At 35.4% G+C, this 15,741-nt stretch overlaps 1 protein-coding gene across 1 annotated transcript in view; it reads right to left on the reverse strand.

The window, feature by feature from the left end:
- The window catches only part of LOC138703382 (uncharacterized), a 41,112-nt gene that overhangs the window by 9,282 nt on the left and 16,089 nt on the right, over positions 1–15,741 (reverse strand). Inside the window, exon 3 of the mRNA XM_069831208.1 lies at positions 2,672–2,814. Within this exon, the coding sequence (XP_069687309.1) occupies positions 2,672–2,814 (143 nt within the window). The remainder of the gene's footprint in view (positions 1–2,671; positions 2,815–15,741) is intronic.

Below are 15,741 nucleotides of genomic sequence, written 5' to 3' on the forward strand. Positions count from 1 at the left end.
CATCGGATTTTGATATTCAGTAGGCATTCTACGAGTCGATTCATCTCAGAGTGATGCGCATGGAGTAGAATAATTTTGCTGTCTAGTGTCGTAATGGATTTTTATATTTCTGTAACGTAACTCTTTGTACATTGCTTTACATTAGAGTTTTTCCAATATAGCAAAAATAAAGAACTAATATGAAACTTGTAAAAGAGATACAATCCATTGATTGCCGCAGACTAACAAATTATTACATACATATCATGATAATCATAGATTTTACATGACTAATCTTAAAACTGTATGCTGCTTCCTTCTTCTTGTTTGTTCAGGAGGAAGATTAGTAGAAATTTATACAAGTGGGTTGGAATGTTAAAGGAAGGTGTTATATAGCTTTTGTAGATCTTTAGGAGACTGTAATTGTCTCCGGAATATCTAATCACTGCGGACAGTAGTCTTTTTCATATACGATACCAATGAGCACCAGTCGGAGATAATCTAGTTTGGGTAGTCTGTCTATGTATGAAGAAGAAGGAACTGTTCTCCAGATGGAAACATGGGTTGGGTGAGGGAATAGTAAGTCTTTATATTGAAGAGCTAATGGTATTACTTTTGATAAATCCTGCACTTGATTTCCTTAATCAAACTCCTTATGGAAAGGTATCAATATCAACTATAAAGCCAAAGTACTGTATCTTATTTTTATTAAGAGGTCATTGTTACTTTGGCCATCACGATGGTATAATTGATGATATGAAAAGATTCCAGCCTTAATTTGATTCAATTTTTTACAGCGTTACAAAATGATCATTTAAGAATATTTTAAGATGTAAGACCTAACTTTTACGTGCATAGTTCTTTTTATTCACTTGTGCATACTACATGAAAAGCTTTCCCTACAAAATTCCCGAACCAATTTTGACGAGACAGAATTTCTGAAGGCCTATCTTGCGGAATAGATATTTTCCCGAATCTATTTTCCCGAATGGACAGCTTCCCGAATCGGTTATCTCGAATTTACTTCGTATAATTTCTTAAAAATAGTTTTGTAAGTTTATAACTTGTCGTTCTGAAAACGAATATTAAAATGTTACATTTGTTCGTATCAAATGTGTGGTTATTTAAGGGGTTAGGTATAGATTACAGCAGTAAAATTTTTGAAAAATATTCAACATTTTTTCCTCCTTTACTGTATCTTGTACAATATTGAAAATTGGTATGTGTAAAACACTAACCTTCTGCTAAATTAAAATATATATATATATATATATATATATATATATATTTACGATTTAATTTTTTTTTCAAAATTAAAAAAGGTGGCAGTTTTCTGTGCAGTGATGAAGATTTTCCCTCATAACTCATAAACTTGTTAACTTTTTCATGTTCTCCCTCTTTTATTTTATTGCTAAATCTCGTGTTTACAATATCATGCTCTTTCAACTACATTCCTCAATAAATATTTTTTTTTACTTTGTGTTAAAATAAAGTACTGATATTTGACCATTTTTTAAACGAATTTATTTTTATCAGACAATCTATCAAAGTGAGAGAAGTGATCTTGCATCATATTGTAGATATGACAAGCATAAATACACAAGAATATTTGATCACAGAATTTTGTATAGTTTTTTAGTTATGTGGGAAACGCTTCATCACTGACAGTGAACTGAATTTTGAAAACAAAAATTTAAATAATTTTTTTATCTTAAAAATATATATATTTTTTTTTTCCATATAGCAGAAGGACAGTGTTTTACACATACTGTACTAATTTTCATTATTGTACAAGGTAAAGTAATGGAGGAGAAAAATGTTGAATATTTCCAAAATTTTACTGCTGTAAGCTGTACCTAACCCCTTAAAGTGTGGAGTAACGGTGAGCGCGTCTGGCCGCGAAACCAGGTGGCCCGGGTTCGAATCCCGGTAGGGGCAAGTTACCTGGTTGAGGTTTTTTCCGGGGTTTTCCCTCAACCCAATACGAGAAAATGCTGGGTAGCTTTCGGTGCTGGACCCCGGACTCATTTCACCGGCATTATCACCATATCATTCAGACGCTAAATAACCTAGATGTTGATACATCGTCGTAAAATAACCCAATAAAATAAAACCCCTTAAAGCAGGCCTGCAGAACTCGCAAGTAGGGGAAATATGACGTCAGCCTCACTCCACTTCTATTGGGGATGATCGACTTCCTCCGCGAGAATGAATGTTGATGTAGCCGAGCGTAACTAGAACGTCGTGACCGCACAGGTAGAAAAGGTGATGGGGTAAGAAAGGGGAGGAAAGAAGTTGCTCTCAAGAGCTACAGTTCTGCAGGTCTGCCTTAAAGGACAAAACTAAAATTCTCTCAATGTGTGTATTATCATAATACACTGCTCTCTTATATTGAATGAGCGTATTAAGGATTATATCAATGGCTTTCCCAAAACACGCTATGAAATGTCTTATATGAAACAATTTTTATCTCGGAAAGGAATAACAAAAGATCAAAGTTGTATTAAACTTTTTTGTTTGAAATATCTCAAAGAATAACTCCCTGAAATTAATGGCATTATTTACGGTTCACTCTTTAGCCTGTATATAATATTCTTAATATATTGTTACGTTGTATGTGTGTACCTTTTTATGTCTGCATGTATGTGTGTGTGAATCCGTGTACGTAGGTACAAAGACATGTTGCACGTACCTGTAAAGGGCAGGTGCTTCGGCACAGTTGACGTTGTACCACCAGTCACACGTGAACTCATGCTGGTTGAACAATGTGCCATTGGCGCACAGACTCACGGCGCCTTGATGACCTTCCCGACCGTCATGACATATGTGATACGCCTGCAACACACATCACATAACTTAGACAAGGTACCGCACATAAACATTTGTAATTTCCAACTAGTTCTGAAATTTATGCTACATACTGTACATATAACCGACATTCACATCCTGGTCTGAAAGGAGTTTTAACAACAAGAAATATTTGTAACTTGCACCGAAATATTCTATTTTTATATCAAAGGTATATAAATGCTAAAGCTGACTACAGTAATAACATGAAAAGTTCAAGGCGTTACATTAAGTATATGACGGAGACAAAGAAATTACAATTTCCTTGATTTGTAACCTCGTAAGAAGTGAGCCCACCGGTTCACACCCAAGGTTTATTTAGGCACTCAATTCATAGGACGCTGGCTATGTGTACTCTTAAGACATTCTCGAAATTGTAAGAAATTACAAGAAAATACTTTTTTTCGACGTCTGAGAAATCTCCATGCCCTTGCAGTACCTAGTTCAGCGAGCTGACTTGGTTTCAGCAAGTACCCAATTGAACTATTAAAAATGTAGAAATTTACTTTGAAGATGTTTATGAATTCTTTACAGAACTGTGGTTTATTTTGTGTGTCGCCACTGATGTTTAAAACTAATCATACATTTTTTATTAAGGATAATTCATGGTCTTTCTGTGTAAGAAGAAACAGAGAAGAAGAAATTCTTATGAGACCGAAGAGAAATAGAAAAGAAAGATAACTAGAACAATAGAAAGGAATAAACAAAAACTAAGTATAGAAATAGAAGCAACAGGTCAGAATCGTCAAAACACATTAAACAGAGGTTGGAGCGTGACGGACCACATAAAAAACACGAGGCGCGAAGTTACATTTTACTTCTGCTTCCGTAGTACTACGAGTGACGTCAGAGTAAGTTTGTGGTGTCAAAGCGTTACAATTTGTCTCTGTTGTACCACGAACACAGATGTTTCACGCAAAAAAAAAAAAAGCAAACGAATAAGGAATGAAGAAAAGAAAGAGAGACAAATGGAAGGGCTAATGAAAGAGACGAATAGAGAATAATTCGAGAAAAGTAAATGTTATCAAATAGAAGAGAAACAGATTACAACTAAAATATAAATAGCATACTAAACAGCCACCGGCATAGCTCAGTCGGCTGAGGAACTCGCCTGTCGATCCAGAGTTGCGCTTAAGCGCTGGTTCAATTCCCGCTTGGGCTGATTACCTGGTTGGGTTTATTCCGACGTTTTTCCCAAACGTAAGGCAAATGTCAGCTAACCTATGGTAAATCCTCGGCCTCATCTCGCTATCACGATTCGGCGCTAAATAATCGAGTAGTTGATACAGCGTAATTAAATGACGAATTAAAAAACTAAACCAGTGGTCGGCAGGTTATGCAGTTGTGACTTCGGAGAAAGGTAAACGGCACTATGTCAATTCTTTACGAAATTGAGGTGTTAGCATACTTTTATTTCATTTTTCGCGCTCTTTTCAGTACTGCAAAGCATTAACGTCTACGCGTAATAATAAGCGATTTAGCCTGCTGGAAAGGGTGCTATGTGTCATATGGTATCGAGATAAAAAAAAAAGCTTTCATTTAGCTCTCCTGTAAAATTCAATATTTGTGACAAAGTGTCCTTTATGCTCGACCATGCCGAAATGTAGTAATTATACACCTGGTAGAAGTCCTTTAATGCATGTCATTAAAGTACACCTACTCATTAAAGTACAGGTGTTTTCAGCCAATGACAACTCAGCTTACAGGTGTTCAGCCAATGACAAGTCAGCTTTGTACCGTTATAAAACCGCAAGTATCGATTATTCTCGGATATGCAATCGAAAGAGAATTAGCGAAAAGTCACGGAGGCTGGAAATCCAATACTGTCGCAGAAGGTTATGTTCTGTTACTATAATAATTAGCGTTAATTGTAAATAATATTCAAATAAATTCAATTTGTTATCTCGTTTTTCAGTTTCGACTTCAATAATCAAGGTTATACCAAGTTTAACGGGATTACATCAAGGTCAATGACATTATTGTTCCTCGAAAAAAATCAATACTTTCGCGTCTGCGCACATCTCACAATTCACGACCTAGAACAAGGTCACTACCGATCTTGTCAGATACAAATAAAATGTATACATCTGAATAATTTCAAGTTAGAAATATGGTCGAGCATAAAAAGTCGTATGAACCTCGCCTATAATGGTAGTTAAGAAGCTCGTTTCATAAACATCCATACTCGCTTCTTAATTACTATCATTATAGGCTCGTTGCATAATGTACTATTACGTGCGGTATACGGAGTTGTATAATAGGTAGCTTCGAAGAATTGTTGAAGTTCTGATTTTATTTATATGTGGTAATTTGTCTATATAATGAAGCGAGTGTAGACGATTTGACATAGAAAGTATTAATTAAAGACCATTAACATACAAACATTGTTAATAGTGTGGAAACATTTATTTATATTTATGGAGTATGGGGCCAATGACAAATTGTTTAATTTGTTGTAAGGTACTCCAACATGTAAAATAGTTAAATTTTAGCATCATTATTCAAAATGTCATGCCAATGTATATGGGGGCAATGACAAATTGTTTAATTTGTTGTAAGGTACTCCAGTATGTAAAAAAGTTAAATTTTAGCATCATTATTCAGAATGTCATGCCAGTGACTACGACCTTTAATGTGAGCGAGATGATCGGCGGGTGTAATAAAACAACTGAAAGACAAGCTGTTAAGTGTTTGTTTGCATTGCAGTTGCTACAGTAATTCCATTTTGTGTCCATAGGAATTCTACTGTCGATATGTAATAATTTTGAAGAATTAAACTATGTCTTAATTTACCATTCTATCAGTACTATCTGAAATGTATATACGTATCACATGCACTAAATCAGATGTATAGGACGTTACTGTAGAGTTCAGTTGAAGCTTATTGGCTACTCATCGCCACTCAGAGCTCTTGATGCCGATGTTCTTAAAAGAGAGCTCGAATGCTCTGAGGCATGACGTCACAGAGCACAGATCCTGCCGGTCATTGTACTAAACGAAGATAAAGGTAACAGGCAGATAATAAAGTAAATAAATGAAACATTAGGAAGAGAAATATCCGAACTAAAGGGAAAAGAGATGAAAACATGTTAGACGAAACAGGCAGAAGTAGGGGAGAGTCGGGTAGTATCGGACATCGGGTAATATCGGACAGTGAGTTTCTTTAATCTACCACACGATGATAGTACCTGATTTACATGGCCACGTTTCTGTGGTGTCGCATAGAGAAACGTAACGATGTCATTCAGGTACTACCATATGGTGGTAGATGAAAGAAACGCACTGTCCGATACTACCCGACTCTCCCCTAAACAGCAAAATAAAACAACGGGAAAATTTAAAAAGAAAACGCTGGACAGCGAAAGAACGAACGAAGAAATAGAAATGAAGAAAGTAAGAAAGAAAGAACCAACAAGCTGCAAAAAAGGCAAATAATGTGCAATAGGGAAATAGATAACAGAGAGAGAGAGAGAGATAATTAAAGATAGGAAAACTGAAGACATAGATGGAAATGAAAGAAAATATGTAAGGAAGAAGGAAAAATAGAAGAAAGAAAAAGGAATAAAGAAAGACAAAAAAGAATAAAGGGATGTTCAAAGAGACAGAGTTTTTAATTTGTTTTTTTTTTAACCGATAAAAATATGTATAGGCCTATACTCCTGATGACAGCCCTTTAATTTACAAAACAAAGTGAGAGTTTTAATTTATTAGTAAATCTTCATCGAACTACCTAACTACATATTTATGAATGCTTAAGTTTTATGTCAAGAATGCAAGAAGTTGTTTAAAAATAGTGTAAAATTCCCCATTATAGGTTGTAGACATAAATTAATGGTTTATGTTAGTATTAAAATGTGAAATTGGTTGCAAAACACAATTAGTCCTGGCAGCTAGATAGAATTGGTTATTAGGTTACTGTCATATTAGTTGTTTATTGAACAACTCCGTGACATTTAGTAATGTTATCTTACCCTCTAGATCTGCAGACGAAGTGAAAGTTATTCATTAACTTTTTTAGCCAGAGTCCCTTATGTGTAGCAAGAATGTAATGCTTAACATTATAAAAACTACATGCATTGTTTGAGTTGCAAGAAGTATACTTTTATCATTATGTTTTCAAATTGACTTCCTGATTCACTACAGTTAAGTAAATACAGTTTGGAAAATGTATTATTTGACTTTCGCGTGTTAAATTTTTGTTATCTTGTTAACATGTTTCGGCCTGCTTTCGGGCATCACCAGAACTGGTTGTTGCTGGTCTTGGCGCCTCTTGTTTTGTTTCCTGTGGGGATGTGTTTGTGTAATGTAATGTGGAGTCAAAGAGTGTGTGTGTTCTGAAATTGAGTTGTGTGTTGAGAATTTCATTTGGATTTGTTTTTGTGCGTTTGTATATTTCGTATTGTTCTAGTGTGTTTAGTTTCTGGCTTTTTGGTTGGATGTGTAGAATTTCCATGTCTGTGTTGATGTATCTGTAAGTGTGGTCGGCATTTGTGATGTGTTTTGCAGATGTGGAAATGTTTTGTAACTACACATAGAGAGACATCAACACAGACATGGAAATTCTACACATCCAACCAAAAAGCCAGAAACTAAACACACTAGAACAATACGAAATATACAAACACACAAAAACACATTCAAATGAAATTGTTAACACACAACTGAATTTCAGCACACACACACACACACACACACACACACTCTCTCTCTCTCTCTTTGACTCCACATTACACCACACAAACACACCAAAACAAGAGGCGCCAAGACTAGCAACAACCAGTTCTAATGATGAACGAAAGCAGGCCGAAACATGTTAACAAGGTAACAAAAATTTAACACGAGAAACTCGTATAATACGTTTTCCAAAGTGATGTAGTGTTAAAAGTTGTGTAATCAAGATGTATAAATACAGTTCTTAAAATAATCATACTATTTATAAATTGTCATTGGCGTTATATTAATTTCTGTTCGATGTGACAGAAAATACTTCTGTGTATTCTCGTTCTTCTTCTATAAACTATTCTTCGTTTTACTCCTAATTTTCGTTTTTCTTTTATCATTTTATTCTTCTCCTTCTCTCGTTTTCCCCCATTTTTGTCGTTTTCTTATCTCATTTTCCCCATTTTCTCCTAGAATTATTTTTCTCTTTTTTTCTCTTCATTGCTTCTTCGTCATGTTTATTTTCGCACACCTCTGAGTTTTAGTTTTCCTTTCTTCTTCCACTTTCTCCCTGTTCACTTCTTCATTCCTTTTTGCTCTTCTCTTCAGATTTCTCACATTTTATTCTCTTTTTCCTCTACTTTTCTTCTATACCTCATTTTTCTTTCACTTTTTATTATTGTCTTAATTTCCTTTCTCCATTTTGTCCTTTACTTTCCATCTTTTTTCGTTTTCATTGCCTTCGTTTACTCCAATTCTCTCTCTCTTCATTTACCGTCTCCCCTCTCTTTTATTTACTGTACTTTCCTGTTTCCTTTTCATCGTCTTTCCATCTTTTCTTCTTTTTCTCCTTTCCTTTTTTCCCCTTATCTTTCCCCTCATCTTTATTTTCCTTTTGTAATCTCATATTTATTTCCGTTAAAGCTTTGGTTATGTCATTGGCTATACAGGATGGAAGTAAAATAACTCTACAGACTGAAAGGGACAATAGGATACACTTAAACGAATAGAAAACCTACATTACGTTTTGTGGTTAAATGCACGCTTAATTAGAAAATTAAGTTGGAAGTTTCAGCAGTCCGGCAACATCGCCGCCAACACACTGCTCTTTCTTCTCGTAATACAGATTTAAGAGGTCAACGAAATCAGGTCTGTCTTCCTACCTTCCACCTCCCTCTCTGACTACAACGTTGCAGTCTGTTCGCATCGTTCAGTGGCTTGAAATTGGTGACTTTTAAATTAAATTTACACGAAAACCGTCCACGCTATTGAAATACGTCAGAAGGATAAATGATTCGTTATTATATTTTCTATCGATATTGACAAAAATCACGATACTACTCGCAATAGGCACTGGGTAAGAGGGTGTTACAAATTTGGGGGGGAAAAAAAAACTTTTTTTTCTGTGATCACTACGACTTTCCACCAGTTTTGTACCTACTACTCTTTTTTGTTACATACATCATGAGCTATTCGCTCTGAAAATCTCCAGGGTTATTTCACTTGAACTCTGTATATTACAGTCATCGGGCCACATACGGCTTATGGAATCTTGTTGTGGTGGTCAAACGATTACATACCATCATGGTAACTAATTGTCGGGCGTACAAAAACTTGTCCATCTGTCCACTATGGCTGCTTTTGACAACACTTTTATAGCTGTAGTAGACATTCTAATCCAGAGCTGGGCACCAAGAGCGAATTCTACTCTCTCACAGGGAGCCATATGACTTCTCTTCAACTCCTTTCTTCCCCGCAGAACACCGTGCAGCGTTGATACCGTGACAGATGAATATTAAGCGTCCCCATTTAGAGTTTGGATTCGCTCCCGGGCCCAAACCTGTTCTAATCGGATTGCCACCCATGGATATGTTTTTGAAATCGAAGGCCAGAGCAGCATCTTATTGATTATTACATAAAAATAATTGAAGGAGCAGTTACTCTGGTCACAATGTACGGATGCTGTTATGGAAAACTCAGAATTGGAAATTACATGAGATTTTATGACAACAAAGTAGTACATGGACTGCTCATTCGAGATTCAGCTTGGTTCTCAAACGGATAGGAGATTTTGGCATTGCTAGTAGGCGAGACAAATGTTGTTCTGTTTGGACTGCATGAATGAGTTGCGATAACGCTGTCAGTCGTTGTTTAAACACACCAGCAGCTCGTATCGCCATTATTATAAAACACACCACAGTGCAGTCCGATTCATAGGAGTGCCGTAAATGACTTTTGTTCGTAATAATTTTACAATTCGCCTTCCACATTTTCTAAATTAAAAGGTAAAAAAAAAAAAAAAAAAAAAACAAGAACGAAGAAATTGTTGCAATGTTTATACTTCATGAAGCGACAAGCGACAAGCGAACAAAAAAGGTATGAATTGTGTCGAGTTGTCTTAATTAATAACGAACATTCATGAAGTACAAGAATGAGTAGCGGAAGCGACAGAAATCGACACGTTCGATAAATAACCGAAAGAAGAGGTATGCTGAAATTAGGGATGAGATGAATAATCTAATTCAATTTTATAAAGGAGCCTTTGTTTTAAATATAAGGGCCGCATGTCTGCTGGTTGAAAAATTAATTCAGTATATTTTGATCATTACTACTTGCTATTTTATGTCCCTTAATGTTCGTATTTCGTAAAACTCTTATCTTTCGACTAATTATTAACAGAAACTTGTAGGGTTTAAGGTGATAGCCAGTCAGTCTGTTGATTACAGAATAGTTTATACTGTATGTTATACTGTATATAGATTGTACAGTATTCATACTTTGTAGTAACGAGGAAAAGATTATGCAGCGCAACTGGATTTATCTCGCAAACTGTGTGCCGGGAACAGGCATACGCATGCACACACATAGACTACTGTAGTTCTTAAAATTGGTTATATTGCATTGTTTTTGGAGGTGACTGTCCATCTGAGTCCACTCGGATAATCGGAAATGTATGTTTACTCTTATGTTTCACCCTTCCAGCTGCAGTTTGCTTGCGACGAAGATAACCGACTTCGCAGCTATGAGTAACTCACTTTGAGTTCTGATTAAGAAATTCCATCTGCCAAATCGATGGCGTCCACTGTACGAAAGATCCTTTCCTTGGAATGAAGGTCCTGGAACTCATAAGAATATAAAGTTTGACCTTTCATTAAAGATTATGGAGTTTTTTCCCCTCTCCTACTCTTCTCCTAATCGTTTCTACTTTCTTTTCTCCTTTTCCTCCTATTTATATTTTATCTTCTTATTTTTGTCTAGAGATCAATAATATAAAGTTCTGTATTATAAATAAAAATCACGATTAAAATATTATTTTTCAATATATAAAATGAATTCACGTATGGTACTCCAACCAGAAGAAAGTCTCATGGGAATGAGACGCAGCGGGGCAATGCTGTGAATGAATGTTGATGTCATAAGGTAACACACGTGGGTACACGCATCTCCATTGGCTAACTCTGAAAGCACAAACGATAACACTGATACACACATATTTATACTACCCTAGTTACAAAATTAGATCACGGTTAATCTCCTGGTCTTTTAATCCCTCCATACAGGAAATAACATATGCAGGAGAGCGCATGTTTTTAAAACTGACGTTATAACGGTAATATTATATATCTACTTCGCTCCAATAGATGACGCAATAGTAAGCACATTCCTTTCACGTTTTATCTCCTGGTTGGAGAAGAGTAATTACTTATTTGTGTTTGTCGAGATAGTTTACGTTTCTATTGTGTACACAATCACAAAACATTTGTCATGTTATTGTTTTGAACATAATAATGTCTTCGTACAACGGTTTGAACGTAAATTAGTCTTTATCTTAATTGAATGCAAATAAAAATTACGATAACGTTTTATCAACATAATGAAAACATGTTACTTTTCGAATGTGATGATAATATTATATAAGAGTGTTAAAAGTATATATAGAAAAATAAGTGTAAATACTTTCTCAATACATTCCAGTTCAAAATGAACCCTATCTTCTCCTTACAAGCAACACTTTTGAACTTCTTATCAAGTAAATTTAAATGCAAGTTCCTGTACTGTAATTTTGTTGACAACTACTAATTTTATCGCACCTTTCAAACTTCACGCGCTATGAAGAGGCGACGAGGCGACAAAATGATTGTCAGTGTAATTGTATTCCCAGTGAATTGATTTATGTTTGTGGAGAATTTGAAAGCAATAACTGTAGTTTTAAAAACAATAGATTATTTTGAAGAAGAAAATAATAAAGCCACAATTCGCATTACAATGCGTCGCTGTTATTCCGAAACCTCGTAAATCCAACGACGCTGAATTCGACGTTTCGGGCTTAACAGTTGCAAAATATCGATTCTCAGTGTTTTTATGAGCGCTTATAAATGAATGAACAATAACTTACATTTTGCGCAAATAACAAAAAATAAAACCACGTATACATTGGAATGATAGCATATCTGTTCATACAAACCTCGTATAGTTAATATTTGAGTATACGAGTTCTGGTGCTTTATTGTTAACACAAAAATCTAGTAAATGCTTAGTGCGAGATTTACGTAGTTGCATTTTGTGAAAGCACTTGCTTAATTATGCCCCATTGATTTTTATAGCTCGCGCAAGGAACGATTACCGAAAAGCAATGGTGGCGTTGCTATCTGTTTTGACATGTGTATGTAGGTAGGCACGCCGAGAGGGCGAGAGGTGCGGGCCGATGGAAGTACCGTCTCTTCCAAGAAGATTAAAAAATGAGGACATCGCTGTGGAAGTAAAGAACGTAGCAAGAGAAAAATTCGAAACTAATTAAACGCGCAACATATGTTTATGAATGAAATAATAATACCGTGCGATACAAGACACGTATTCACATGCAACGGAATAAACTAAAGTCGTAGTGTAACTATCACAACCCAAGACTGATTCTATCGATGTCATTTCTCTTCCGACTGTATTCTTGAACATCATTCAAGCTATCTCGTGACCTTTCTTGTCGCCCGTTCTTCCTTATCGCATTGTTTCATGAGGTATTCCCTGTTTGCGAGACCTATAGCTTTGTTCTTACCAGAAAAATACTTTCTGGAATTGTGAAGTTTTTAAGTACCAGCGACGAATGGCTTGCGTAAGTATGTAGGCCTACTAGAAAGCCGAAAATAACTTTAATGAATGATAGAATAAACATAAATTATACAACATTCTGTTCAAAACTAAGCGTTAACGAAGTATATAAAGGCAAAAAAAAAAACAATCAATTCGATCATATCCTAATTTCTCAATTGGCTACTTACCTACCTGTAATATTCTTCACATGCACACAATTATTCGGGTCTTTTCTTTTAATATTCTTTATTGTCAACCTCGTTAATAGAACGAATAAATAAAATATATTTTGTCAGCACTTGATATTCGAATTGAAGTACCTACTGTACAGGAGAGTTTAAGCGGAATTTAAAAAAGATGGTGTTGGATATATTTTTCTCGGACTACTACACTTCTTTTCATTTCATTCCATAATTTTTTTTGACTACTGCTGTTATCACAACGAGTTAACAGTGATACTATGCTGTACGATATATACTTGCAAGTTTGGCAGATTTTGTTACTTAAAACATTCATTCCATATGTTAATTTTGTGTACTTAGGACCAGGATAAAAGACTTGTGAAGAAAGTGTTCGTGTTGCGTCAATAGTGTATGGATACCATTAAGCTTGTGAAGGTATTTCGCTTTCGGAGAGAAATGCCCCCAATTATATTTTAAATTAGTTAATTGTAGGATTAATGTTTCAACGAAACGATTTCTCATGTACAATTACGCAACTAGTTACCCGTGAAGAAAACACGAACTCGTGCTGTGAGACATCTAGTACCAGAGACAGAATGGCACTTGTTCCGGATGATGTTAATTTACAGATGTAGTGAAAGAAAACCGGTCCTTCAGATGGTCCTGATCTAATACACTCGGTAGAAGTAGGAGAAAGCCTGGAGTTATTTGTGCGAGGAGATTCTAGCATTTTAAAAGATCGACTACAGTAATAAAAGCACTGGGCTGTGATTTGATTTCGTTTATTACTTGTTACAAACTTTTCAAAGTCGTCAGGAATTTCCTTCCTGTACTTCCGTCTTTCGAGAGAGAGAAATACACATACGTTAGGAAATATTTCATGCATCATCTGCCTTCAAGGATTCGTCCTCTTGTTAGCACTGTAAATGAAAATTAGGCGATAGGTAACAGAAAGATTTTCTGATTATATGATTGATCAGTACAGCGAGTTGAGGAACAGTATAAACAAATATTCAAAGTATTAAAGAAACGATAGCTCACGAAATAGTCATCGTCCAGCTGTCTGAAAGGGGGAAACATGGTATATCAAGTTATTAGATTAATCTGTGATTATCAACCTTCATTAAATGAACGGAACTGAAGAGACAACTAAATTTGCAGATTCCCGGACATTTTCCCGAATCCGCATTCCCGAATATCCATTTTTCCGAATAGCATTTTTCTCCCGAATCCACATTCCCGATAGACATTTTCCTGATTTCTTGGATTTCCATTTTCCCGAATTCAAAATTCTCGAATCGACATTCCCGATTTCTTGATTTCCATTTTCCTTATACTACGGTAATGTATATTAACACACAAATGTATTTAATATAATTATGGTATAATTAATTACACAAAGTGAAATAATGTCCAAGTGTCCCACTTGCAGACGATAGCGGAAGCTGGCCCTCTCAGTACTTGAAGGTTATTAGGCGGTCCAGAAGTAATCGCTCACGCAAAGCATGAGTGAATGATTAAAGTGAGGTAGATAGTAAGTGTACGATGGATGACGGCGTAAATGCGGGTATGGGTGAATGAATACACGGGAGTTGGGTGAAGGAATAAATGGAGTACATACGGGTGAATGGGTAATGGGACAACAGATAAATGGGTATCAGATCTATAAATAAACAAATTAACGAAGTAAGGAATGAGTGAATTAAGTAATAGATGAGAGGGAGAATAAATAAATAAGCGAATAAATAAATGAATATGTAAATAAATGTATCAACGGAAGAATTCATGTCTGGGTGACTAAGAATATAAGTATGAATAGTGGAATTGAGTAAATGTGTGAATAAAGAGTAAGGGAATGAATTTATAAGTGATAGATTGGTTAATGAATGAAGTAATTTATTAATCTGTGTACGAATGTATATAAATGGAAGGTAGAATTAATTTATAAACGAGTAATTATTACCGGTATTAAAGAAAGGCTGGGCACAGGCACATTTGTTTAAAACGATACTTTTTTTCAAGTTCTGTATTCATGTACCGTGACGTCGTAAGCAGATGTGTGGTCGTCGTCAGAGAGGAAATCGTGCTACCAACTCTTTCTTTCATGACTAGCTAGTAATGATATTTTCAACCGATTTAAAAACACGTTACGAAATCGAACTAACATGCAAAAACCACTGCAGTCACTGTAAATGCTGTGTTAGATAACTAAACATTAAGGCGTGGCTGTCTTTTGATGCCGATATTGAAGGGCGGTTGACTCAATAGATTGTTGCGGCCACTTTGCGGTCTTGCGGCTGAATGTGGGACACTCGGCTGCAGGGAACCAGTTTGTGCTCCCTCAGGTTGTGCACCCGAATGACCCTCGTTACTCCACAACACGGCTTCTGTGCAGACAGACGTGAAATCTATGGCCAACAGACTGAAAGCCAAGGCTTGACATTGTTTGTTTGTAAAGGAAAGAATTGATAATTATTTCCATGTACATCCCATTGAATTTCTTACATTTATATTATCAAAAACACGAAAAAGAGTAATATAAAAAGTATCTGAAACAACGGATGATTAAATAAGCATGTTAACAAACAAATGGATATGAGAAAGTATTTCCAGAACGAAACTTACTCGAATCAAGCGATGATCAAATAAGCATGTTACAAAATAAATAAATAAATAAATAAATAAATAAATAAATAAATAAATAAATCTGTATTCGAGAACAAAAAGTACACGAATCAACGGATGATCAAATAAGCGTAGTACCTAACAAATGAATATGAGAATGTATTCGGGAACAAAAAGTATACGAATAAGCGTGTTACAAAACAAATAACTATGAAAATTTATTCGAGAACATAAGTACACGAATCAACGCATCATCAAACAAGCATGTTAACAAAGAAATGAATATGAGAATGTATTCGAGGATAAAAAATACACCAATCAACGGGTGATCAAATAAGCATGTTACAAAACAAATAGACTA

This window comes from Periplaneta americana, chromosome 7 (genome assembly GCF_040183065.1).
Source record: "Periplaneta americana isolate PAMFEO1 chromosome 7, P.americana_PAMFEO1_priV1, whole genome shotgun sequence".
Classification (NCBI taxonomy): Eukaryota; Metazoa; Arthropoda; class Insecta; order Blattodea; family Blattidae; genus Periplaneta; species Periplaneta americana.